Here is a 26,599-nt window from a genome sequence, read left to right as displayed (position 1 = left end):
TTTCTTTACTTATTAAACTGTCTTTATCTCAGCCCGTGAGTCTTCTCACTTGTACTCTTCTGATTCTCTCCCCCATCCCACTGGGGCAGGGAGTGAGTGAGTGGCTGCGTGGTGCTTAGTTGGTGACTGGGGTTAAACCACAACAATTCTCTGATGCAGATATGGCCTAATGGTCTGGGCCAGCAGCTATTTCTTACAAAAGAAAATACAACAAATTCAGAGACTTGGAATAAGATACTTATTCATAAGGATTGCAGGATTCTCTTATATATGTGTGTGTGTAAAAGGAAGTCTGAAGATCAGAGTTTAGTGAATGGGAATTAGAGAAGTTACGATTAATAGAAGTCATTACACATAATTTGGAATATTCAGAATTTCAATTACAAAATAAAAAAGAATGATCCTGATCTTGAAATTCCTGCAGCAGCGTTTTCAGAATCTTTCATTTTACAGGGCCTGGCTCGTTAAAAGCGGTGGTGGTTTAAAGGTGTTCAGAGCTGGTGTGGCAACAATGTGTTTCTTTCTTTCCAACTGTATCTCTCCATTAAACAAAGTATCAGCTTTCCTCACAAGCCTTACCTCTCCCAGGTGCTGACAGTAGAGTTAGGGAAAACATTGTAGCTGGATTGCACTAGCAGCTGGATCCTACTGCCAGAGGACTAGTAGGAAATCCTGCTTCCACACAATCACTTCTGCCATCGACTTCCCCAAGGACAAATTTTCATCCTCAAATTGTTACCTAATGCACAAGAGGCATGCAACAGCTGCAGTATGCTTGAGATACTCTGGACTTTCTCGACAAACATTGTCCACTGGCAACAAGGTCAAAATCATGTAATGTAAAACCTGTTAATCGGAATTGGGTATATTCACAGTTACTGTCCCAAGCAGAAAAACAAGTCAATGTTTAGCAGAAATAAATGAAGAAGGGGGGAAGTCTTAAGAGAACCACATCTGGAGAAACAATACAAGAAAGTGTTCTCCTATTAACAGATGGCACAACTGTGGAAGCAGTGTCTTACAGGAACCCCGCTGTGACACAGGGGAAGCAGACAGAGAGCACCGATGATGAAAGCTCACATTCACAGAGTGGCAATTAAGGGTAGCTGTCCCTGCGCCTCAGGAGCTTGACTCCGAGGGACAGAAACACAGGGAGCCTGCTGGTGCCCCAGTCGGAACGCCCCAGGGGCCCCTTCTCCTCACCTCATCCCGCCTCCCACTGTATATAACACCGGGGGTTCCAAGGAGAAGGTGGCTCCCCCAGATTCACCCGCAGAATCCCTACCCAACAGTCAGAACAATATATGGCTGCCGAGCCTACAAAGATACGTCTTAGCAAAGGTGAACACTCAAATACTATATATAGGGTATCCAAGTCATTATAAACATTTAAGAATGTTTAATAGGTATGATGCTGCCAATGTCAGTTATCCCATGTCTGGTATTTTAATGACAAAGACGACAACACAACAAGTGCCAGTTGGACTCCTCAGCCTGAGGAGGGTGCCTTTGGCCCCAGCGCACCGGGTCGCCAGGACGGTGCAGACCTCGCGGTGTGAGACCGGGCTGCCCCACCGGCGCTCCAGGGACCCTTAGCGAGGAGCGCGGCCACCAGGCCCCCCGCCGGCGGCTGCTGCTGGGGCGCCGAGCACCGCCCCGCCGCTCCCGCTGGGCTGACAGGCCGTATTCTGCCGGCTGCCGCGGCACCGGCTGGGGAGAGCTGCAGGGAGCCGGCGGGTCACGGCCTCCAGCACGGGCTGCCCCTGGGGTGAAGGCAAAACACACTAGAGACAGCGGCCGACGCCTGCCAGTCCGCTCAGTGCGGCGGAAAACCGGGAAGCATCCACACGGGAACGGCCCGCGCCCTCCCGCAAGCCGCCGCCGCGACCCCAGCCCCTCGACGGGCGGCCGGCGGCAAGATGGCGCCCCCGCCCCGCCGGCCCCGGACAGGTCCCGCCGCGCATGCGCCCCGCCGGGGAGCTCGGCGGCGTCCTGACGTCAGATGCGCGGTCCCCCGGCAACGGCCGGCGGTCGCGAGGCCGCCGGGAACCCGGAAGCGGCGGGCCAATAGGAGCGAGCGGCGCAGTCAGAGGGGCGGGCTCGGCCCGCGGAGGGCGGTGGCGGCGGCGGCAAAGTAGTCCCGGGAGGCAGCGGCCGGTCTGCGGTGGCGCGGCCCGCACTCGGCATAGCGAGGGGAGGCTCGGCCCTAGCGGCGCGCTCGGACTGCGCGGCGGTACCGCGCGGCGGGGGAGATGGCGGCGGACAAGGCAGCGGGTGAGTGCGAGCTAAACCGCCGCGCGCCGCCGTCTACGCCTCAGGCCTGGGCCGCCTGGCGCGGAGGAATACGCTCCCGCGGGGGGCGATGAGTGCCGGCACGTCCCGGGCGGAAGGGGGGAGGCATGGCAGCCTGCTCGGTGCTCTTCCCTTCCGCCAAGGAAGTAGTGCCCCCGCGGCGACAGGGCAGAGCTGCGGGCCGGGGCGGCCGGGGCCGAGGCGCTGGCGGGGCCCGCCGCCCGTGAGCCTGCGTGCTGGCGGGTCACCGGGTGGGCCGTGCGGGGCCGGGGCCTGCTGCGGCCGGGGGCGCTGAGCGGTTACAGCCGCCTGGCCTGCGCGGGCGCTGTTGCGGGGGGGGGTGTCTCCCACCGCCGACGCACCACACCGCAAGTTGAACTTCTGGGTTGATCCGTTAAACCGGGGCTCTCGGAAGGCGCTGGGGAGATCCGAGCGCTTCGCCCGGCTGCTTGCGCGCCAGAGTTCGGTCTGATTCCCGCTGAGCTGCCGCTTTGGTTTCGGGGGATGAGTGGGCCGTCCCTAACCTCGGGCCTGAAAAGACACTGTAGAGAGAAACCGACGAGATTACAAAATAAATCATTTTCTGGTAAACACCCGAAATAAATCTCAAGTGCAGTTGCAGCGTAACTCATTAGCGTTTGTAAGCTGCTGCTGGCCCCTCCCGCAGCCTGCCCGGGGGGCAGAAGCCCTGCGTGCAGGGGTCCCCTCCTCGGGGATGGGGAGCAGGGTGGCCTGAGGGGAAGCCAAGGGGATCTGCCTGTGCTGGTCTCCCTCAGCCCACCTTGTTTTTACATGGTGGGAGCATTATTTAAAACTGCCGTAAGCATTTTTCTCCAGATGCTAAATATGAAACTCATCCGCATCTGGAAAAGATTGTGGGAAAAATTGCTGTAGTGCACTGAATGGCGTGTAGTAAACTATCCTGGGTTTGTTTATAAGCCCTGTGAGCGTCTCCTAAACGATGTGAAAAAAAACGGCATTAAGTTTTTTATAGTTTTTGCTATTGTTCCTGGAAGTGCTGAAGGAACTTTTCAGTTGTACTTTGTTAAAAGAAAAGTATGTGCCCAGATGAAACAAAGATGGGAGCTATGGGAAGATATTCTACATACTGTACTTGTTTGTAGCGGTGAGTTATAAATAACTTTCCCCTGAGAAGTGTTTGCTTTTTATTGTACGGTGTTAAAGAAGTCTAGTGTATTTATACTAGTAGTGGAGTGCTTCATAGAAAAATGTAGTCTTGGTGCCACAAACTGTCATTGTCTTATAAAGGGTGAATACTGACTGGTCTTCATACCCTTCAAGATGCTTTTGGAGCAAGAGTCATGTGATGTGTTCTTCCCCTTCCAAGGAATAGATTATCCCCCTGCCTGCAGAGTTTGGAAATAAAAAATAATTCCAGAGATGCTGTGGTATTCAACAGCACAGTTCATGCATAATGTAATATGGGGCCTAGAAGCAAAAGAGCTCGGGAACAGCAGTCCTTGGAGATACAGAGAACAGGTATGAGAAGGCTAATGATTGCAGTCACTCTCTAGGTATCTTCAGGTATGTGTATGTGAGAGATTTGGCTTCTTGTTGCTTACATGGTATTGTGGCAGCAACCCGATGAGGAGAGCAATCTCCCTTTTCAGGTGGCAGACCCATGCTTTTACTTGTTCTCCTCTCATAGAGCCCGTTTTCCCAAAGTTCTGCTCGTCACCGTGATGTAACTTCTCCAGCAGGAACAACTGCCTGCTTGTGCAAACCAAACAAGCTTCCATGACATTGTGTTTCTGCTGCTCAGCCTCAGGATTGCTAACTAGGAAGATAATTTCCTGCCTTGCTGCTTTAGCTTCAAACTCAGTGCAACAGCTTCCTCCAGATCAAAATCTGAGCAGCTGATTTTTACATCCTTTTCCAGGTTGCCCCTTTTGCCCTTCATCGCTAGCCTGACAAATATTAGTTTTAGAGTTGTTCTGTACTTGTGAAAGTTGGACAAAATGAGAAGTTAAATAAACAGATCCATGTGTAAGTGCAGTTTACAGAGAGAAGTTGAGTCCTGTCATTTGTAAAGCAGAGAATCTGCACCGTTTCAGATATTTCAGCTGATGATGGTAGCTACTGTACGGATAGGAGCACATCGGTAGTGACTGGTGTGCCATGTGTTATCCATACCACATGCTTCTGCCAAGAATGCTGAAGATCACTAGATTTGAGTGAACAAGTGGCACGCTGTATTTTTTGCCAGGAAACAATGCACCTACCTGTTTAATTTTCAAATGCCTCAGGAAATATGGAAATAATACTTTACTTGCAAGCACCTGATGTCTATTTGCAGCCAAGAGAGCAAGAGCACTTTTTTCCTCCCCCCCATTTAAGTGGAATTGGAGGGTCGTTTCAATACCTTGTGCCAGCCAGCTTTTAGATGACTCCTGTCTGTGAAATCTCTTGATAATAAAGATCAGCTGAAGCAGTAGATCCTAGTCGAAACAAGAGTGGCAGAATTGCAGTAGATTAGAAAGACCTTTAGCTCTTCGACAGGTTTCAAGTGTGTTTGAGCAAAAAGGACAGAGTAGCCAAAGCATTTTTTTTTCCCCAAAGGAAAGGGCTATGCTGTGAACTGTCAGCTGAACTTTAGTTTTATTCTTTCTTGATAAACTTCCAGCTCAGGTTTTGCAAATCTGCTTTGTTTGTTGAGTCATAGTAGTTGCAGTTAATCAGGTTGCAGCCCTAAAACTGGCTTTATAGGAGAAGGAACAGCTCTGTTTTCGCCTATCATCCCCAGTTTAATTTTGGGTTTTTTTAATGTACCAGCAGACTTAGAGACAGTGAAATCTGTGGACTTGTCCTGATGTTTCCCTAGAAGTATATCAAACAGCTATGTAAGTAGTGCTTTTATTACACAACTTAGGTAAACCAAAGAGACTGTTGTCCTTCAACTGAAGATGTTTTACTTCAGGAGTCAGGCTTCCATAAGCCCCAGATTCATTGGAGATGCTTGTTTTACAAACTTGCGTACAATGGCAGTCCTCAGTAATGCACTCGGTAGCTGCTGGCACTGAGCTAGGCAAGCCTGTACATGAGGGACTTCTTGACCAGGTTGAGTGTTATCAACTTCAAAAGTTCTAGAGTCTCAAGTCTCTCCACTATGGTTACTTTTACTAACATAATCTGAAAGGCACGCTGAGCAAGTAAGGCAGGTAACGTAACAGTGTCAAAGTTTGAGGGAAGGCGTGTTTGCTTATTTGCTGCTGTTCTAGAGGTGCTTGGAGGGTGATAGCTTGCTGTTCAGCTGTACAACCACAAGATTTAGAGCAGGAATCAGATCTAGTCTATATTTAGCTTGAAGGAGAGATGATGCTTGCTCCTTTCCTCTTGCTGTGGAAAACCTTGGCACATCAAAAATTTTCTGAGCTTTTTTGTGTTTTTATTTTCTCTCCTGGCTTTCCCTTTCGAGGAAAAGGCAGTGCAGGTGGTGTTGATCAATGCCTCATGCGCAGCCAGAGTTTATAGCAGGTGCGTGCTGTTCTGTAGCCCCTGAGTATCCACCCCTCCTGAGTACTAAAATTGCTGAATCCTGAATTTTATCTAAATCACAGTGGGTTACTTTGACTTGTAGGTGTAAGGTGTAAGATTGTTGAGATTGTAAAATCTCGATTTTGTCGGCATCTTGATGCAGGATGATAGTCTTTACAGCTCTTGCTCAAATGTGTTATTGCATAGGGCAATGGAAGGGATCTCGCTGTCTTCCCAGAAACAATCTGTGGTAAAAGCTTATTAGATTGATTACTGCTTATGAAGAAGTCTTTAATTAGGAATTGTTTTAACTTGGACAGGGAGCTCAAGGACAACTGTAGCGAACAGGTGGTGTTTATCCTGAGCCCCCTGAATATGCAAGGTGTGGGCAGGACCATCCAGACAATAAGTACTGTGTGCAGCTCTGTCATGACAGTAACTTCACCATGCTTGGCATCTGGCTGACATCCCTGGCGTGTGTGAAGCTTACAAGTCATGAGACAGTGCATGTCTGCACTTGGCATAAACTTAAAAGTTTGCATACACTAGGTATGTAAACTGGTTTTGTTTCTCACTGAGTATAAAGATGGGCAGGCTGCGGGACTGGGCCAGCAGCCTCACCTATGGGTGGATGCAGCGCACAGGAATCTCCCAGTTACTGAGAGACTCCTGGCACAGGCTTCCCAGCCAGAGTTTGGGCCTGGATGGTGTTATTGAAGCAGTAACTGGTGGTGTGTCCTTTTCCTAGTCTCTGTAACACTTTGCAGTAACGATTTGATGCTTCGCTGCTATTAGTCTTTTATTGTATTGTGCATAATAACTGTTTCTTTTTGTCATACTGCATGCTGTTTTCCCCTTGTTGTAATATAATCAACTGCATTTACTCTTGTATTTGATTTGGAGTCCATTTTTGCTTGGTATCCAGTCAGTCAGCAAAACACAAGCACAAACTATGAATAGATTACTAAGTCTGCTTTATTCTTACTGTGAATGTTAATTGATGAATCTTCTGAGGTTTGGTTGCCCCTTACTGTTGTTGTTTATCTTATACTTGTAAATTTTCCTAGTCATTAGCAGATGATACAGTTATATTGGTGATGATGGGGAATGGTTTTTGCAATGGGGCTCACAGATAAGTGTTTTCATTTGTTCAAAGTGAAAACAAAATTAGCAGAGTTTATGACATCTGTGAATTCTAGGGAAGAGAAAGAAGGCATTGAATTTACAACTATTAAGATAGCAAAAGGTAGGTTAGAGCAAAGTTTCCACTGTGAAATTCAAGAAATAATTTTCTGTAGGAGTGAAAAGCATTGCTAGTATAAAAAAGGCTTTGTTTCAAAAACATTAAATGATTTTTGTATGTTCTGGTACATGAGTTAATGCTTCTAGAAATAAACTCTCTGGTGTTGTGGTTGTGTGGTGTTTTGGATTTTTTTTTTTTTTCCCCTCTAGTAGTTTGTGTTCAGTACAAGGAAGCGTCTTGTGGGATTTTTGTCAGCTGCTTTGACATGCAGTGTCTGTACTGTGGTTTTTAATGCAACTTCACCGAATTCTTAATTACGTGATGACAGAAGGTTTCAGTAGGCTCCTTTCTGAAAAATATGCTCAATAGTGACTGAAAGGTAAAATGTTAGGAATTCTATGTAACAGAAATTGAAGATAATTAAAACCTTATTATACTGCTGTATAAATGCACTGTCGTAATTGCTACATGCTCTTCCTGTCTTAATCTGGAAAAGGACATAGTAGAATTGGAGAAGATTCTGGGGAAAAACATGAGGAAGATGCAGAATAAACTGTGTCTGCTTACCTCAGAAGAGAGATGATTCAAAGAAAGCTCTGTACGATCAGGAGTGAGGCTGAAAAGGTGAATAGGCAGCATTTTTTCATGTCTTGCGGTGTAATCACTAGAGAGCGTTTGATGGAGTATATTGAAGAGTATCAAAGTATAGAGAGCTTTAAAAAAATATATCAGGTCTGTCAGTGATTATTAACAATGATGGTTCGAATGCAGCCTCTTATTTAGGGAGATTTGCTCTCCCAAAGCAGGGAGCGGGGTGGAAGTTCCAGTGTTTATTGTGGGTTTTATGTTGTTCCCTAAAGCATCCCTTGCTTGTTGTTTAGGAAGCAGCATACAGGATGCATGGGTTATTATTTAACGCAGTGTGGTACTTATTTTATGATGTGTGGCCTTCACTGGTAATTTTTGTGCAAATAAAGACAATCCTAGTATGTGATTGCAGCTTCAAAGAGAATTGGCAATGCATTTTAGATTTAACTTGCAGGACTTTGGTTATTGGTTGAGCACAGTAATATACCTAGGGTTATTTGTATTTGTGTGTTATGGAGAGAAATTCACCAGGTGAAATTTAGTAGGTGAAACCTGAGGTGTTTTAGTGTAGTAGGGAGGCAGTGCTGCAGTTGTCTGGAAGGTTACTTGTACTGGCAGGAGGATCTTGAAAATGGGAAGAAACAAAATTTTAAAGCTGAATAGGTGTCATCCATCTGCAAACTTTCTTGTAATCTTCTGTCCACTTTACAGATCAAGGTACTGAGAAACATGAAGGAGCAGGTACTTCTGGGATTACTGATCAGGAAAAGGAATTGTCGAGCAGTGCGTTACAAGCTTTTCTGGTAAGACAAAGCCAAATGTTGAGGCATCTAATTTACCACATAACTGCTAAGTGTGCTAAAACAGGAAAAATAATTGTATAAGCCCAGTTGCAAATGTATTAACAGGATGATACAGCAAAAGTAGTGCTAGTTGTGTTATAAAGCCAGCATGTACATTTTCTATCTGCTCTGATCTGAGAAAACTGAAAGGGGTACTTAAATATAGCATGCAAGAGTGAGTGTGTTTAATCTTGATTCTCAAAACTTCACAGCCTTAAAAGCTGTATAATGAGTTAATTAGAAGAAGCAGGCTGCTTTTCTGTGTCAGCATTGGAAATGCGTGATCTCTCTGAAGAATTAATCTCTTGAAGGTAAAAATGTGTTAAAGGGTTTAAAAGAACAACATGTATTTAAAAAGCACCAGCCAAACAAACTTTATTTTAGCATCTTGCTGTGTTCTTTCACGAAAAGCATTGTATACTGTTCTGTCACATTGCATTAAAATATATTCTTCAATGCATAAAACCTACAGGCATTATTTATTACCTGTTTTGAGTTTCTTGGAAGATTTTTGTAAATTTTTTTTGTCTGTGTGTTAGAATTCAGGTACCAGTGTTTCTGTTTACTTCTGTCTTTGTAGTGTCTCCTAATTTTATTTAGTGCAGCAAGTGACAGGAATGATAATTGCTTTTCCTTTCAGTTGTTGTATCTCTGTCTCCACAATGCCTTACATAATTCAGTTTTGGATGTGCCTTTTGAGATACCTGCTTGTATGTTTCCCTCATTACTTTTGTTTTGTCTGGAGTGTTGTTACAAGAAGTGCATGTAGTTGGTCCTTAAGCTGACAGCAGCTGATGATGTTCACTGATGGCATCTTCAGTGCTTTCTGGCTCACTCTTTTTCAATAACTTTTTTGCTCATTGGCATTTGATCCTGAGAACTGAAGGCACATGAAAGGGTCATCTGATTTCTGCTTTGCCCGAAGATCTACATGCCAAAAATACTTTTGATCTGCTGACGACTTCATCTTTTAGTTTTATACTGGTCCAGTGTATCTTGTTTTTTCTTGCTTTAAGAGCTCCCTAAATTCACAGAGTTGTGAGGTGGTGACATATGTGAGCAGAATTAATTTGGTACCTTGTTTGCCAATTTTGCTTGCTGTTGAGCTGCTGTAAATAGCTTTGTGGACTGCCTTGCACACTGCTTTATTATACTGCACTTTCAATTTCAGTCTTGATAGAATTACTGTAAAATTGTATATTATATTCTAGATCTTGTCTAGTAGAGTGGTGTAAAGGACTTTCAGCTGAGGAAAAACATCACAAAATAAGCTGAGCATTTAAGGGGGTTGAAGGCTTTTACTCCAGCTGTGGTCAGAAGCCTTGTGGCTGTGATCTGAAAGCTACTCCTGTTAGAAGAGAAGCTCTGAGTGTGAATGCATGAAGAAAATCATTGGGAGATGAAGTGTCTCAGTTAAAGAGTATGCCAACAGTTGAGCTGCAAGACCCTGTGTTTATGATCACTAGGCGATCCATGCTGTTGTTACACGTTGATGATTTATGGAAATATGCGTGTCAATGTCCTGCTACCTCCCTCTGTAAACTGTGTAACTGTGCTTACACGGGAGACTGAAGGAACTGGGATAGTTCTGTTGAAAGTATCTGCAGAATGGTAGCTTTCTGGGGAAGAACAGAAGGACTACAGAAGCTTTCTCTGTTTTAATTCTTCCCTTAATAAAGGAAGTTAGAAATTAATATGCTTACATGACTGACCGGATAGGAAGTAACCCTGGTATGAAAGTGGTGAAGGTGATTATTTCTGTATGGGAATTGAACAGTAGAAAATGAAGGATCATTTAGGCTTAACATAGCTGAAAGAGCCTGGAGTTCTCTTTCGTTCCTTGATGCCACTAAATTCCTCCTGCACAAACACAGAAAAGACTAAAACTGAAAGCAGAAAGAGGTGAGCCATTCTGAAGTCCTTGCTTATTCCTGGGGTCAAAGAAAGGGATTTGATGATTAAATCGCATCTCAGAGGAGCATCATGTTTGGATCCTAGTTTCTATTTAGGCATGCCTAGGTGATTGAATACTTCATTCAACAGGTAAAGCTCGTAAAAGGTACTATTTAAAGCCGTGCTGGGAAAATGACACCTTCTTTTTCCAACTTGTCTTAAGCTGACTTCCACAGGCTAAATTGCAACTCATAGTCTCTCCAGATGAAGAATAAATATAAAATGATGGGCTGGGACTTATGTGAGCAACCACTCCAGATGAAGAATAAATATAAAATGATGGGCTGGGACTTACGCGAGCAACCGCAGCCACTCAGTGTACATGTGATGGGGAAAGATTACAAAAACGGAGGAAGTAAAGAATCTTGAAACTCAAAATAATATGATGAAGAGAAATCAGATTAACACTTCATGGGATTTCATCACCTACTTCATTTGTCCTTCCTCCACAAAATGCTTTTTGAAGTTTGGATATGACTGCAACTTTTAGAGTTAACATCTCATACATATTAATCGCCATAAACAGTGAAGTATGGGTGTAGACATTTAGTTTGCTTCACTTGCTGCTGGTAAAGGGAGTACTACTTTGCTCTCTAAACTTAAAGAGGATACAGGCTTTAAAACTTAGTAGCCTGCTAGTTTAAACCTTTTATCTTCTAATGCATGTTTTTGGTATGTGTGCGATTTCCAGGCTGGGAACTATGATACTTGTTTACAACACCTAAATACCCTTCAAGACATAAACAAAGATGACTACAAAATAACTTTGAATACTGCTGTTGCCGAGTTCTGTAAAAGTAACCAGACTACAACAGATAATTTGAGGCAAACCCTTAACCAGCTGAAGAACCAGGTAATGCAAACATATCAGCATGGTATTTTTGAGTACTGTGAACGGTGGCGAGATCTTCCAGTGAAACAGGTTCTGCCCCTTGTCCCCTAGATTTAATAAAGGAATAAGATAAGTAGCATTGCTTTTAAACCTCTGAGTCTGTTTAATCATTTAGGGTGCTGATTTTATAGTTACGTTTGTAGTTATTGTTGAAATTGAGCTGAAGCTGAAATGTTTCAGAGATTATAACTGTAGAAAGACCTGTTACATTTCTTCAATAGAAGGTTCCTTAACCTGAAATAGTTTGTGAAATGATAAAAAAGTGAAAATGTTACTTTACTACTCAATTTCAGAGCGATTTCATTGTCTTTTTTTCTTTTCTGGATTTATGTGGAACAACAATGAAGTTTATTAGCTTATAACTCTTACTGACCTATCTTTAGACAGATTAATACCTTTGGATTAAAAAAACCAAACTGGACACTGTTTAAAATCATAGGTATTGAAAGTTTAATGAAACAAGTGGGTTTTCTTTCAGGTTCACTCTGTTGTTGAAGAAATGGATGGTCTAGATGACGTTGAGAATAGTATGCTGTACTACAATCAAGCTGTTATTTTGTATCATCTGCGTCAGTATACTGAGGCTATATCAGTTGGGGAGAAGTTGTACCAGTTCATAGAGCCTTTTGGTATGTAGACAAAAAGAAGAGTTTTGCTCATGCAATAACTACAGAAAGATCATTCAGTCTTTCTCACTGTCAGACAAGTGATTCGTAATTTGCCTAATACGGTTCTGAAAAAGTGAGTTTTCAGTAAGTAAAATGCTTTTATTTGTATTAAGACCAATAATTGAATTTGGGGGGAAGGTATTTCAGAGACATTTAGCAGACAAGTGTAATAAAACAAATGGGTTTTTAACAACTTTAAAAGGTATTTCTGTAAATAATATGTACAAGCTAATGAAATTATTTAAAATCTAGTATTTTGAGCCATCATACAATTTCATAGGTGGGTATGTATTTGTCAGGGCACTCACATTTTTAAATACCTTCATTAGGTCATATGTAATGATATGTGCTCATATCTGAATATAAAGTCTGCAGCTTTTATGAGCTATGGCAGCCCATGTAGTGGAATTGCCATACCTGTATGAAATAAAATTCGACAAAGCTTACAAAGTTAGAAGTGGTAAGGCTGAAAGATGTATGTGTCTCAATAAATTAAATAAATGCTACTGTATTTCTCCTTCAATTCCTCTTGGTTTTCAGTATGCCTATTTGGAGCTTATTCTGTGAAGCCAGCCAAGCAGAGATGTGTTTATATGGAATCCTTTCAAGTTCTATGGGATTCTACTTATGCATATGGCTCTGTCTGTTTAGATGCTGAATCTTGGGTGCTGATCTGCTTAGACCAACTTTCGAAGTCTATAAACATAAAATACATGTTAAGCTGGTTTTAGTCTATGCTTTTATGCTGGTGCTGTTTGAATTAATTACCTTTTTTTTAAAGTATATGTACTTATCTATGTTGTGTAGATGTCTGTGTTTTTTTCTTATGAAATATATTATTTTTTCTCATAATGTTGCGTAGATGCACTTCACAGTCAATTTTTTTTTTTTTTTTCCTTCGGTCATGTTTGGAAAGACTGGTACTAGAGCTGTAAAACCACTTTTACTTCTTTGCTTTATACAGAAGAGAAGTTTGCCCAGGCTGTGTGCTTCTTGCTTGTAGACTTATACCTTCTAACTTACCAAGCTGAGAAAGCCTTGCATCTGCTTGCTGTTCTGGAAAAAATGATTTCACAGGGCAATAATAACAGCAAGAATGGAAAAAATGAGGTAAGCTTCAAATCATATGAATGCCACTAAGTCTTCACCAGAAGTATGCTTTCACTGAATCCAAATTTACTCTTTTAAAATACTCTTGAATTATAGAACTATGTTATATCACCTGTAACTTCAGACGGCAACTTATACATGTTAGTAACTGAGGTAATTGTATACAGCAGCAGTTTATTCCCGCTCTTTCACACTTTTCTCTTACTCCCAGGGAGCTAAGAAGTGTTTCTTGAGTCAGAGACTTGCATTGGAAAAACAGTTGTCTTCAGAGTCAAATATATTTTATTTTTTTTTAACTTGTTTGCCTTGGTTTATGACCATATGTGACCCTAAATTTGAAAGGGAAGTTGATGTCAGAGAGGGATTGCAATTGCATACCATAGTATAGGAAATCAAGCATCTTTTTTACATAGTATACGAAAGTATGAGGCATTCTTTCAAATTATATTTTTTTTCTACGTGTCTTCTGTAAAAATCAGTAGAACAAGTAGTGGCTTGGAAGTGGGGGAAAAAGACACTTCAGTCTTTTCCTGTTGATGGGATGTCACACTTCCGATGAAACATTTTATCTTTAAGTATATCATAATTCTACTGGAAAAAATATTAGTGTCTCTAGAAAGCACATATCATCCTTCTGGATGAGAGAATTCTTAAAATACCTCAACTGCAGAGCAACACAGCATAACACTAATGTTAATATAAAATGCTCTTCATAGGCTGGTATGGTTGTTAATGGATTTTGATTGTTACAAGTTACAGTATTTGGTGGGATGTGTATTTTTTGACTATTAAATACTTCTTTATGTGAGATTGATAAAAATAGCTTATGAAGGAATGTGTAAACTGAATTTAAGAGGTGACTACTAATAACACTTCCTTTTTTTGTTTGACAGTCAGGTAATAATACAAATAAAGATTCCTCAAATCAAAAAGCTGAAAGTGGAGCTTTGATAGAAGTTGCTAAATCTAAGATACATCAGGTAGGTGTCTGCATATTATTTATGTAAGAACAGTAGTTCAAGTTTTTCTTAAAACTGAGTACCGTCTCCTTCAAATTTAGTTTGGCATGAATTGTCATACCGTGTCTCTCCTTGAATTTCATGTTGCAAAGCAAGAGAGGGAATTTATTTAACTCTTCCTTTTTGTACAGCAAAAACTGACCTAACAGAACCCCCCCCCCCACCTGTTTCAGTCTCTGCAGTTCATCATAATTTTTTTAAACTGCAATTAGCTGCATTGACCTTTTATCTGTTAGACCTCCAACAGTCTAAATGAGCCGAGGTTTTATTTCACTGTTGTGGTTTAACCCCAGCCAGCAACTAAGCACCATGCAGCCACTCACTTGCTCCCCTGTCAGGATGGGGGAGAGAATCGGAAGAGTGAAAGTGAGAAGACTCATGAGTTAGATAAAGACAGTTTAGGAAGTAAAGCAAAAGTTATGCATGCAAGCAAAGCAAAACAAGGAATTCATTCGCTGCTTCCCATCAGCAGGCCAGTATTCAGCCGTCGCCAGGAAGGCAGGACTTCATCACGTGTAACGGTTACTTAGGAAGACAAGTGCCATCACTCTGAATGTCCCTCCCCTTCCTCCTTCTTCTCCCAGCTTATATACTCAGCGTCACGTTCCATGGTATGGAATATCCCTTTGGCTAGTTCAGGTCAGCTGTCCTGGCTGTGTCCCATCTTAATTTCTTGTGCCCCTCCAGCCCTTTCACTGGCAGGGCATAAGAAACTGAGAAGTCCTTGACTTAGTATAAACATAACCTAGCAACAGCTAAAAATGTCAGTGTGTTATCATCGTTATTCTCACACCAAATCTAAAACACAGCGCTGCACCAGCTGCTAAGAAGAAAATTAACTGTATCCCAGCTGAAACCAGGGCAACTGTACTGTTCTGTGGAAGAATATGTGAAGAAACGAAGTGCTTCTCTATCAGCATTCACTTACTGGCATTTTCAGTTTAGTAGGTAAATGTCTGGGATTAAGAGGTTAGGTTATTTTAATTGTCATTTTAATTGCTAGTATCTGTTTAAATATAGAGTAGCTGTTGACCACTGAACAAAATGTGCATCTGCTTGCTGTAAATACGAAGCCTATAGATTTGCTGTTGCAAGTCTGAATAGAATTTCTTTCTTGGGAAGGCTTTTTGAACAGCTTTTTACTACCTATTTTTAAGATGTATATAAAATATTCTGTAATAAATCTCTAGATGTATGGTTCATCTTGCAAACCTGCACAAGTTACTGTTTTTTAATTTAAGCAATTTAATTTTTTAACAGTATAAGGTGAGAGCCTATATCCAGATGAAGTCACTAAAAGCTTGCAAAAGGGAGATCAAGTCTGTTATGAATACAGCTGGGAATGTAAGTATTCTAAAGGCTGTTGTTTTTCTAGTCCAGATATGTTCTCTATTAAAATTTCTGATGTCATTGGTGGTTTAAATGGGTTCATAAAAGATTAATTCTGGGATATGCAGGTTTTTTGGGTTTTCCTTTTTGCTGAAGTTTTTTGGAGGCTTACCTCTTGCTAGAAAGCAGTTTCTTTTTTTATATATAGGAGTACTCAACTCAGAATTGTGTCTAACATCCCAGATAATTTTTACATTAACTGAGGAGCAGGGGGAATGGGAGGAGAGCACTTCCCTTTTTGTTGCCAGTCTTGACAGCCACTAGTTTGGCAGAAATCCTTCTGGATCATGAGCTGTCTTGGCAGACCGGAAGATCGCAGCCCAGGAGGCAGTTGTTGAACTCCACAGGGAGGGAAGCTTGGGGAGGAGTGTAATAGAAGACAGGTTGGAGAAAGATCCTCTTAAACGCAAAGGAGATCCTCTGCACTTAGCCATTGCCATGACAGAGTTCTCTAGAAGAACGCTGGGGGTTTGAGCGGTAACGAAGTATGTGTAGTTTTGTAGTTCAGAGGAGGTGAATGTTAATCACGTGCTCACCAAAGAAATGCTGCTTCTTGAAAGTATTAGGGCCTAGCCCATGTATTTTTAAAATGACAGCAGAGGCAAGCTGTTTGAGTGATTTAACACTAGCGGTAGAAATCGTAAAACAAGAGATTATTAACTATTATTTTCTCCTTCACAGTCAGCTCCTTCTCTCTTTCTTAAGAGCAATTTTGAATATTTGAGGGGCAATTACCGTAAAGCGGTCAAACTTTTAAACAGTGCAAACATTGCTGAACATCCAGGCTTCATGAAAACAGGTAAAATAGAAAAAAAAACCTTTATCCTGCAAGTGCTTAAATGTATAGTATAATAGGACTACTTGTTGATCTTAATTTTAAGCATTTTAATGATTACTTGATGGAGGAGACCCTGAATGTCATGGTTTATATGCTGAATACGTCGTTCTTGTTGTGCTTCTTCACATAACACTGTTGAGTTTTTCATTTAATGTTGTTCTAGACAATGCAGCACTTGTCTGAAAGCGGATTTGTGAAAGTGTAAATGTAATGTTTGCAAGGCTCATATTTGGGTCTGTAAATCGAGACATGAAACAAAAGGCAACATACTAGATCTAGGAATGAGATTTCAGGCTGTACTCAGAGGAGACTACAGCAGTTGTAACGATGTTTGTAGGAGAAATGTGAATGTTTCATGAAGTGTTAAAGTGTGACTTGTATGCCATTTTAAGTTACTTTTATGTCTTGAAGGTATATGTGTGTAGACATGCACAGAAATGTAACAGCACAAAAGTGTGTATAACTTTTTAGATACATTAATATACTATAAATATATATGCTGTGTATATATACACTGTATATGGTGTTATTTAAATATATTTGAGATTTTAGTTGACTGTTTAAAACATTAGCTGAAAAGTACAGAGAGAACCTGTACACAAGAACCCTTTGTCTTGTGTCAGTAGGGAGTTAGGATTTCAAAAAATACTTGTACTGTAAAACTACAGAATTTCTTTACTACTTTGTTCAATGTTGGGGTTTTTTTTGATAGTATTCCTAATTTCTTGTGCTGTAAGATCTTTTACCTAGTAGATATTGCAGCATAGATTGGAATTAGAAGTCATAGAGTTGGCCCTCTGAGTAAATTTTTTAAACTTCTGTGTTTACAGGTAAGTTTCATAGAAAACATTCAGAATACTTGCCATAATACCTATTCTGGCATATTCTCACACTTCTTTTAGAATTTACTGTAACTTCTATATCTGACAGCTTATATGCCTAAAGTTCTCTTTATAACTTAAATTATTCTGGGAAGTTTTACTTTCATGTAACTTTTTTGCACAGTAGAATGTTCACTTGACAGACATCCTAGGTTACAATTAAAATAATGTCTGGCTAATTTGTTAATGGTCTGTTTCTTGGTGGTTTGGACTTTTAGGGTGGGGGGTTTTTTCTTTTTTTTTTTTTTTTTTTTATCAATAGTAACCCTGTAAAGCTTCAGTTACCAGCAGATAAGTCAAAAGTTTAATTTTCTGTCCTTTATTTTTTAGAAGGAACTTCTTACAGTGTTACCTGAACATGATATGTTTAGGAAGGAGGGTGTATTTCCTGCTTGTATGATTAGGTTGACATATTTGTTTATTTTATAAAACGTAGGCAGGTAAAATCATTTGAGAATTTCCTTTTTACAAGAGCCATCTGTTAGGAAACTTGGAGTGCCTGCATGCTCAGTTCTATGAAATCCTCCAGGTGAACTTACTTCAACTCGCAGTCTGTCGAAATTGGCTTTACCACTGGCTCTTCTATAATATGGTGCACAAAACCTGGAAATCTGTGGCTGTTTATATATAGGGCATTTCAGGTCAACTGTCCAAGAGAAATAGAATGGTATGCAGAAATGTAAGTTATTAAAATGCTTGTGAGGCAGGGACATAACTGCATAATCCATGAACATCTCACTGAAGAACATGTTTAATAATAGACTACCATAGTATGCTGACCCATGAGAGAGTGGTAGGAGTATTTAATGGGTTCAGTAACATTTTTCAGTTTATGAAAATGGTCATTTGCTCTTCTCTCAGGTGAATGCTTAAGGTGTATGTTCTGGAATAATCTTGGCTGCATCCACTTTGCAATGGGAAAGCACAATTTAGGAATTTTTTACTTTAAAAAAGCCTTGCAAGAAAACGATAATGCATGCGCACAGCTAGGAACGGGCAGCACAGATCCAGGTAAGACTTTTAAGAGATCAAAATAGTTGGTGGAAGAGGGGTGAGTGAATCAAGAAAATAGAGGATAGAAACTTTCAGTAATTATCAGCAAAACTCATGTTCCGTCTCTTTGCAGAGGAGCATAAGGAGGGTGAGAATTTTGATTGTAGCTTGATTTCAAAGTATAGTTGCAGTTGCCAGAAATAATGATGATGAAATATGTTCTCTTTTTTGTGGTTTTCTTTGACGTGCTATGGGGCTTGGGCAATTACTTCTCTCTTGTTTATATAGTCTTTGGCCATCAGTCAGGGAGATATGACAAAATAAAGTCTGTGACCTATTATGCATCGTTAAAGGTATTATTTATAGTCCTGCTGACAGTGGGTGCAATCATCAGAACTTGAAGGATGTGGATGTTTTTGTTTTGGGGTTTTTTTAACTTCAAAGACATAGAAAATGTGGAGTGAAATACTGTTAAATTAACATTTGGAAGATGGTGTTTTTCTCAAACTTTCTTACTGAACAATTCCCAGACTTGTAGGAGAAATGTTCATTGTTTCATTTTATGTTTAGTTTTACTCATCTGTTTTTGTAGTAAGTATACAAAAGACAGAAAATAAACATTATAGTAAGTTTTCTTGCTTTGATTAATAATACCTAAGGGTTTTTTCTCTTCCAAGTAAATGATTTCATGATGAAGTGATAATTTTTTTCATTTCTTGTTTTCTTTAAAATCTAGTTATGATCACACGTTTTATTGTTTTCCCTATCCCTCCCCTGGCCCTGTACCTCAGTGCAGTCTTAGGTACCAGCGTGAAAACAGAAAATGTTTTACGCTTGTTAACAGCAAGGTGGTTTTCTTCTAGAATTTATATGTGTACAAAGATGTGTATTCTCACAAACTTGAGATTCGATATTATTATTTAACATTTAGCTTGAGTAACAAGGAGCTTAAGTGGTTAGCATTTAATGTACTTGAATCTTTATGAAGAATATAGAATAAAGGTAATAAGAATATTGAACAACCTGGTCTAGTAGAAGGTGTCCCTGCCCACGGGAGAGGGGTTGGAACTAGATATCTTTAAGGCCCCTTCCAACCCAACCCATTCTATGGTTCTAACACAGTTAATTTGTCTTTATCGTCAGCTTTCATGTGGAAGGAATTTATTTACATGGGGAGGCTAGTGAATTTCTGCCATGAAAGGGATTTGTGGTAGTTCTTGGGTGTGTCCCACAGCTTGCTTCCTCTTCCCAGTTATATTTTCTGCTTTCCTGAGCTGAACATCCAGTACAATGTAATCTTTTTTTTCTGCAGGTAAAAAATTTTCAGGGAGACCCATGTGTACGCTACTGACTAACAAAAGGTATGAGTTGCTCTACAATTGTGGAATTCAGCTCTTGCATATTGGGAGGCCCTTAGCTGCCTTTGAATGCCTGATTGAGGCAGTCCAGGTTTATCACTCAAACCCTCGTCTTTGGCTGAGAATAGCAGAATGCTGCATTGCTGCCAATAAAGGGGTAAGTAGATTTGCAAATTCCTTATTTTGATTGTAGTTATGAAATACATGTGATCACAGGAAGGAAGAAATATAGCCCTGAGTTAAACTATGCGTTTTTAAGGCCTAATGTTGAACACCTCTGTGTAAGTCCAAAATAATTGTTTTTCTGTATATGTGTGTTTGTGCGGTTAATCTGAAACTGCAACAGGTGGAAGAAAACCACCATAGAAACAATGTCTTGAGACCTAGTATTTAATTGGCTTTTCTAAGATCAGAAGAATTTGTGTAAACAATTCAAAAAATTGGCGTGAGATGAAGCAAAACCACGCAAGTGTCTGTTGGAGCTGCTCTTCTATGAAGTTACAAGTTTTTTGCTGGAGAGACTGGTTAAGCATGATTTTGTTTTGGCAATTCACCATCGCACACCCCTTTGGTGTTCCAGCTCATAATGGGTAATCCTGAGTTGATTTGAAGCATGTTAGTTTTCTCCAAGTCATCTGATGGTTTACCTTCCTTTGTCTTGAAATAATTGAGAAATAAACGTGAAGATATTATTTGGAAAGAAACTTGTATTACTCTTGGAGGCATCACTTTATAACAGGAAGCAGTATGTTCTTTCTGTGGTGAATGCTCTCTGCTTAAAAGGTAGATACTGACAAATAGTTTAACTTGCTATTTATGGATATCTTATGATGCCTCAGCTTTCCACACTCATTTCACATTGGTTGCAAAATCTTGGGGTGTGTGTATGTTTATGTATACATAAACCCCATATAAAATAATACATGGTATATATATTGAAAACAAAACCAAAAAAACCCCAACCCCACAGCTAATTCTGTCTCTTTTTGTGTGTGAATGGAAGAATTAAACTTGCTCAAGATCTTCTCTCTGTACCAAGTTCTGTACCTCCCAAGGATTTCTGTTCCTGGGTGGCAGAAATAACAAGGTGAGACTGGAGTCAGTGACCATTTCTGGTATCCGAGGAAGGAAAATTTTTGTAGCTGCTCTTGGAGATTTGATATTAACTTGGAGGCTTGATGCACAGAAAAAACTTTGATAACTTTTATTGCTGATACTTTGAGGTGGAAGGGTGGTTGTTCTTTTTGGAAAATTTTTGTCTGAAACATCTTGGATTTTTACGTTTAGACTCTAGGAATTGCATTACGCTTCTGAAACAGTGAGGTTCTAGCTTAAATTGTAGCTGGAGAAGTAGAAGAAAATAGAGATCCTTTGTCTCTATTTCAAGGCTACATACTGTGGTGTAAAAGGTATGACTGAAAGTATGTTACTACAGTTTTAGTAGGCTATAAGGTTGTTATTTTGATGTTTTTAATGAATATGGTTATTGGATGAGACTGGTGAATAATCTTACTTAAAACCGAAATGTAGCACTGTGTCCTAGAACTTTATTGGAAGATGCGAAGACTCTTGTAGAGGACTACTAAAGGTATTTGGTTAAAGAGAAGCTTCCTTCCTTCCTGGGATGTTATTAATTATGCCTTTGTGTAAAAGTAATATAAAGTCCTTAAACTTCTTGTTTAAATTCTGTCTACTGTAAATCCATTATGCAAATTCAGACATGGCTTCATTTTGTAGGACTAAAGTGGATGAAGGTAACAAGATGTGCTCTGATTTCCACTGAAATCTTTGCATGTGATCTTCCTTGTCATCATACAGCCAGAACTCATCTAAAGTTTCATTATTTCCTCGCTCAGATGCCGCTAGAGGCCGAGAGGGGTGAGAGTGTAGTGTGGCTAGCCCGGAGGGGGCAGAGGCTGAGGAAGCAGAGATCAGCCTTCTCCATCCTGAAGCTATGGTGATCATAGCCAAAGTCTGTGGAAGCGTACTGACAGCAGATGGTATTGAATGTCCTCTGGGGCTTCTTGGTTTCAACCTGTTGATTCATGTCTGTTTAGGATAAGCCCGTTATTGTTAAACATGAATATGTTAAAATACAGAGGGGTGGGGACAGGATTGTTTTTTCTTTGAACAGAAAACTGCACTAAAATCGTATGTTTGTGAAATTAAGAGACGCTGTACTTGTTTCCTTGTGAAACTGTAATTCACCCCTCGTGTGTGTGGGCGTGACGATGCGATCTATGATTGCATGATCCTGTGCAGTAGTTTCCACAGTGTGCCCATTTCGCTCGGTGCATGGGATGGGTGGGATCAATTGAACAAATGGCTATATTCACTTTATCCCACTGCCCCCCAAATTCTCATTGTTTTCCCTCTCGGAGTGGCCTCTGCACTTTTATTTACTACACCCTAGCCAAATCCTTCACAATACAATATTCATAAATTTTACCTTGTGAATTTCAATGGTGCTCGTTATTTTGGTATCTCTACTTCAGAACTTTTAAGAAAGATATTAATGGCTTTATAGCTTTATAGGAGAGGTTTGCTAGTATCCCCATTTCGTAGGCACAGCATAGAGGTTTCAAGAGTCTTCGGTCCAAGATGGACTGACTTATATTGTGTATGATAGCTGTTGTCAGATAGTTCTGAGTACTTACTTTTATAAAGCAGAGAAAATGCAGGAAGAACAGCTTTCTTCATACTAAGTTTGCAGTTTTCTGTGTCTATACTACTTGTTTCAAGTCACACGTAGATAAAGAAGACACAGCTGATCATCTCTAGTGGAAAGCTGGGTATGAGAGACTGGGTTAGAATAGGTTTTCTGGCAAAAACCAAAGCTAATTCTGTTTATGAGGATGGTGTTTTGCAGTCTAGAAAAGGGAAATACAGACCCTTATCGGGCAATTCCTTGTTTACTGCAGACAAGCCAAAGCAGGAGGTTATGCCAGGCTCCTGAAGCCTGGCTTTCTTCCTGCTACGGTTGTTATGTTGTGTGGTGTACCAGACAGCTTGATTTCTTGTCACAAAAACAGTCTGCTGTTTCCTAAATTTGTAATCTTACAAGAAGAAAATTAGCTTTGGATGTTGTTAATGTTAAAGGTAAGGTGGAAGTGTCTATAAATTATGCAAGGGATTTGAAACATAACAAGTGAGGCCCTAAAATCAAGTGTGTTTAATTTGACATTGTAACTCTATTTGCAATAATATTCCTTGATATCTAAGTATGGGTTCACATTTATGCTCTGAACACCATATAGAAAAGTAAAACAATTTTTAAAAAGCTATTTTCACCCATTTTAGTATTTTAATTTATAAAATATAGAAGGAAGATGATTCCCTTTCTACAGTTCTTTTCACACCTTTGCAGAAACATGTTTCGTATCCAAACTCACAGTATGTATTTTTTTATTTGACAGTAAATGCTATTATAATGTCAATATCCTTCTTCATGATAGATTCTGATACATTTTCTGAAAATTGATAGCTATTCAAAATACAGATTTAGGATAATTTTTCCTTACAAGTGCGACTCTTCATCACTAACTTCACTTACCAACAAAATTGTTAAGATGACTCATGGTAAAACAGCTAAATAAACCCCATTAAATGTTGTAGAGGTAATTCTTGGGGCTGACAATTAGGGTGCTTTGAGTTTGTTTGACCTCCTTAATGCCTGTATACTCAACAGTCTGTTAAACAAGTTAATGTAATGTAGCTTTGCATGTGTTGTGGTTCTGCTTCATGCTCCCCATGGAACAGTTTGAGAGCAGCTATTTCAGAGAGCGCTTTGAATGCTGTGTAAGCAGGGAGAGAAGATGGCAAGCGTTAAGAGTGCCAACTCTGAATATTATTTGGCAGATCATATGATTTCTTTTTAGGTATCCTAGCAGTTCTTCTAATACGACTTGGTTCATTGTTCTTTTGCTCTCAAAACAGAGGAGAAACTAGGTCAGTAGGCTATCAGACAAGCTGTCAGAACTAATCTGTGGTTACACTGCAGTAAAATCCCTCTGCAACAAAAGACAATAGAAGGTGCCTGATCCTTCATGGTACTTAAGATTTAAAATTGTACCCATATAAACTATTAATTCTGACATTTTAGCAGGGTTCAAAGTCGTCTTCCAGCTTTCACTTATTTTGTCAAGCTCTCATTTAACAGCCTTGATATTTCAGTTTTGGCTGCTTTTTTTTTTTTCTTTCTCCTTTTAGACATCAGAACAAGAGACTAAAGGTCTTCCCAGCAAAAAGGGAATTGTGCAATCTATAGTAGGTCAAGGCTATCACCGTAAGATAGTCCTAGCGTCCCAGTCAATACAGAATGTTGTTTATAAGTAAGTATGTTTTCCATGGGCTATTCATTTATTTTTTTTTATCGTAGCTTTGTTAAGGATAGTATCTTTTCATCAGGAGTCTTTAAAACTGTAGTGGGATTGCTGTTTATTTTGGCATTACTAATGCAGTGAAAAGAGAGACATGCTAAAGTGCTTGAGGAGTCCTACTTAATCATTTGGATGTCTCATCTATGGTGTCCGGCAGAGGGCTTAACTGTGTATTCATTGTAACTAAGAAGGGCATTAAAGCTCAAAACTGATTTATCTGAAATTTATATTTCCAGTTAGCTACATCTGTCCTTATTTTTCTCACTTAAAAGTATGTATTTTCAGTAATCTGCTTCAGAAAAGTGCAGGAAGAACCTAGTTGGTCTGCCATAAAACTTCAAGAAGTGAAGTCAAGAAGAACAAGAGAACTTCTTGTAATTATGTGGTTGAATCTGTCCACTCTATTTGGGCATTGTGGTGTGCTTTCCATAGATAAGAACAGCAAGCTTGATACATATATTTTCTTAAATTAAATGTGTTGTATTAAACACAATTCAACTTTTTTAGGATAATTTTTTCTCTGCATTCAGATCTTTGTAGAGCTCTGCTTTTATTTTTTTAATTTAGTGGGATTGCTACTCACTAGTTAACTTCTGTGTCTCTTTAAGTGATGGGCAGTCCTCAGCAATACCTGTAGCCAGTATGGAATTTGCAGCAATTTGTCTAAGAAATGCCTTGCTGCTACTGCCAGAAGATCAGCAGGAGCCAAAGCAGGAAAATGGATCTAAAACTAGTAATCAGCTGGGGGGAAATACAGAAAACAGCGAAAGCAGTGAAGCATGCAGGTAAACGGAATTGCATATAAACCTTTTGTCCACAGTAAGTCTGGGCTGACAGTCTGTGTCTGCTACCTGTCCTGTTTGGCCAGCAGAGAAAAATAACACATTTGTAAATTCTTTTAGCAGTGGTGGGATATCTAAGGAAATTGTTTGACAGCTCATTACACTAATTGCTAGTATGCTAATTTAAGAATAAAATACTGAGTTGATTCCTACCATTCCTAACAACTTTAAGCTAGACACTGAAATTCTTCTTTTCACTGGCCATCTTTCTTTTGGTGCTGCAAATGTTATCTTTTCCCACACCCTCCCACCATGCATATTGGTATTTCTCTAATTGTAAGTGAAGTTTCACGTTACAGTGATTTTGTGTGTGTGCGCACGTGTGCCATATACTTGATCCAATATATAAACGCCCAGCAACTCAGTTGTAAACTTTTCCCCGTAATCAGATTTGACATTCATCAGCCTTAGTACGCTTTGTTGTGTTAGTTTCCCATTTCAAGTCTAAAACAAGATTTAGAAGAGAAGTAGGAAAGCAGCATGGGGCTATTGCTTAATAAATCACACTTTAAAAAAAAAAAAAGTTTAAGAAAAATCATCTTTTTTCTCCTTAAAGCTTCAGAAAAAGTAACTTGTATACAATGTATGTTAAACGTTAAATAGCAGGAAGGTGTTTTAATTTTTTTGTGTTGATCCTGATACGTTCTAAGCTTTGTTGGCCATAGCCTCTGCTTTCATTTAATGACCATTTTGAGAAGGGAAGAGTTACAATAACTGTTCTGGAAAAAGTGGCTATGTTAGAACTTGAACTACTTGAAGAGTAATGAAAAAATATGTTTTTGTCAGACCCAAGTATAGATAAATTTTAAGAAGGTAAGATTCATTTGTCACATGGCAGGATTTACTGCACGTGTGCTGTGTTGCATGGGCACAAGGTGCATCCTCACATATTCTGAGGTTGCCTGGAGATAGACTAGGGCTGGGGGTCTGTGGCTGTTACTGCTACAGCCATATTTGAAGGCTTTTCTCTGCAACCCTTTTTACCCAATGACAATCTTTCATGTCAAGTGACCAAATGATTTATAAAAGTCATGTGCGTGCATGTGTGTGTGTGCATGCGCTTTTTTTCTTTTTACCTTTCTGAAGTCAGAGGTTGTGAACTAACTTCCCCTGGTAAGCTGTAAGCAGCCCATTGAGACGAAACTCCTCTGGTTTAAATGTGACTTCAGTTTTAAGCTTATGAGACCCATGAAAGGGCAGTGATGAAAACAAAATGATAGGTCTTACTCAGACAAGACCTCCTTTTTTGTTTTGGTTGGGGGGGGTGGGGGCGTGGTGGGCGTTTTTGTAGGAGTGAGGAAAGGAAAACATGCCCTGTATGGGAAGATCCTTTAATACCTTCTGTTTTCGAAACCAGATGCTTCTTCAGGTTAAAAAAAAAAAATTTTTTTAGAAGACCCCCTTGTGTCTCCCAGTGGTCATTGCCAATTTCAAAATATCTGGCAACAAGGCAGGCTGTTCATGAATTTGTGTGTCACGTTCTGAAAGGTTCTCTAAGGATTTGTTCCTTCTGATAAGGGACCCTCTGTGAGAGAACAGTAAAACATATAAGGCATTTGAAGAAAATCACACTAATTGAACAGGATGGTTTTGAAGCAAATCCCACTAATTGAGCAGGCTGACTGTGAAGCAGATTCTTCTCTTGTTGACAAGAAAACACTGAATACTTTCAGTGGTTAAGGGTATTTTTTTAATCTAATTTTTGGCAAAGGCATGAAGTATATATGCTGCAACAGTATTGAATACAGGTTTCCTTGGAGTCTGTTGCTATCTGTTTTGAAGGTCTAAGTCAGAGTTACCTTCCCTGTTTCTAATAA

General features: G+C 40.1%; 1 protein-coding gene across 2 annotated transcripts in view; it reads left to right on the top strand.

Moving 5' to 3' along the window:
- The first annotated feature begins 2,076 nt into the window (after positions 1–2,076).
- CNOT10 (CCR4-NOT transcription complex subunit 10) overlaps positions 2,077–26,599 on the top strand; it is a 36,445-nt gene continuing 11,922 nt past the window's right edge. Inside the window, exons 1-12 of one of the 2 annotated variants that reach the window (XM_055707564.1) lie at positions 2,077–2,274; positions 8,330–8,421; positions 11,105–11,266; positions 11,784–11,934; positions 12,938–13,083; positions 13,977–14,063; positions 15,363–15,446; positions 16,173–16,290; positions 18,072–18,221; positions 19,516–19,718; positions 23,771–23,892; positions 24,549–24,725. In XM_055707564.1, coding sequence (XP_055563539.1) covers positions 2,253–2,274; positions 8,330–8,421; positions 11,105–11,266; positions 11,784–11,934; positions 12,938–13,083; positions 13,977–14,063; positions 15,363–15,446; positions 16,173–16,290; positions 18,072–18,221; positions 19,516–19,718; positions 23,771–23,892; positions 24,549–24,725 — 1,514 coding nt within the window. In that variant the 5' untranslated portion in view covers positions 2,077–2,252. Of the gene's footprint in view, positions 2,275–3,040; positions 3,419–8,329; positions 8,422–11,104; positions 11,267–11,783; positions 11,935–12,937; positions 13,084–13,976; positions 14,064–15,362; positions 15,447–16,172; positions 16,291–18,071; positions 18,222–19,515; positions 19,719–23,770; positions 23,893–24,548; positions 24,726–26,599 lie in introns of those variants that run through there. The other variant, XM_027814805.2, reaches the window with a different exon arrangement.

This window comes from Falco cherrug, chromosome 4, assembly GCF_023634085.1.
Source record: "Falco cherrug isolate bFalChe1 chromosome 4, bFalChe1.pri, whole genome shotgun sequence".
Classification (NCBI taxonomy): Eukaryota; Metazoa; Chordata; class Aves; order Falconiformes; family Falconidae; genus Falco; species Falco cherrug.
This window is presented reverse-complemented; position numbering and strand designations above follow the sequence as displayed.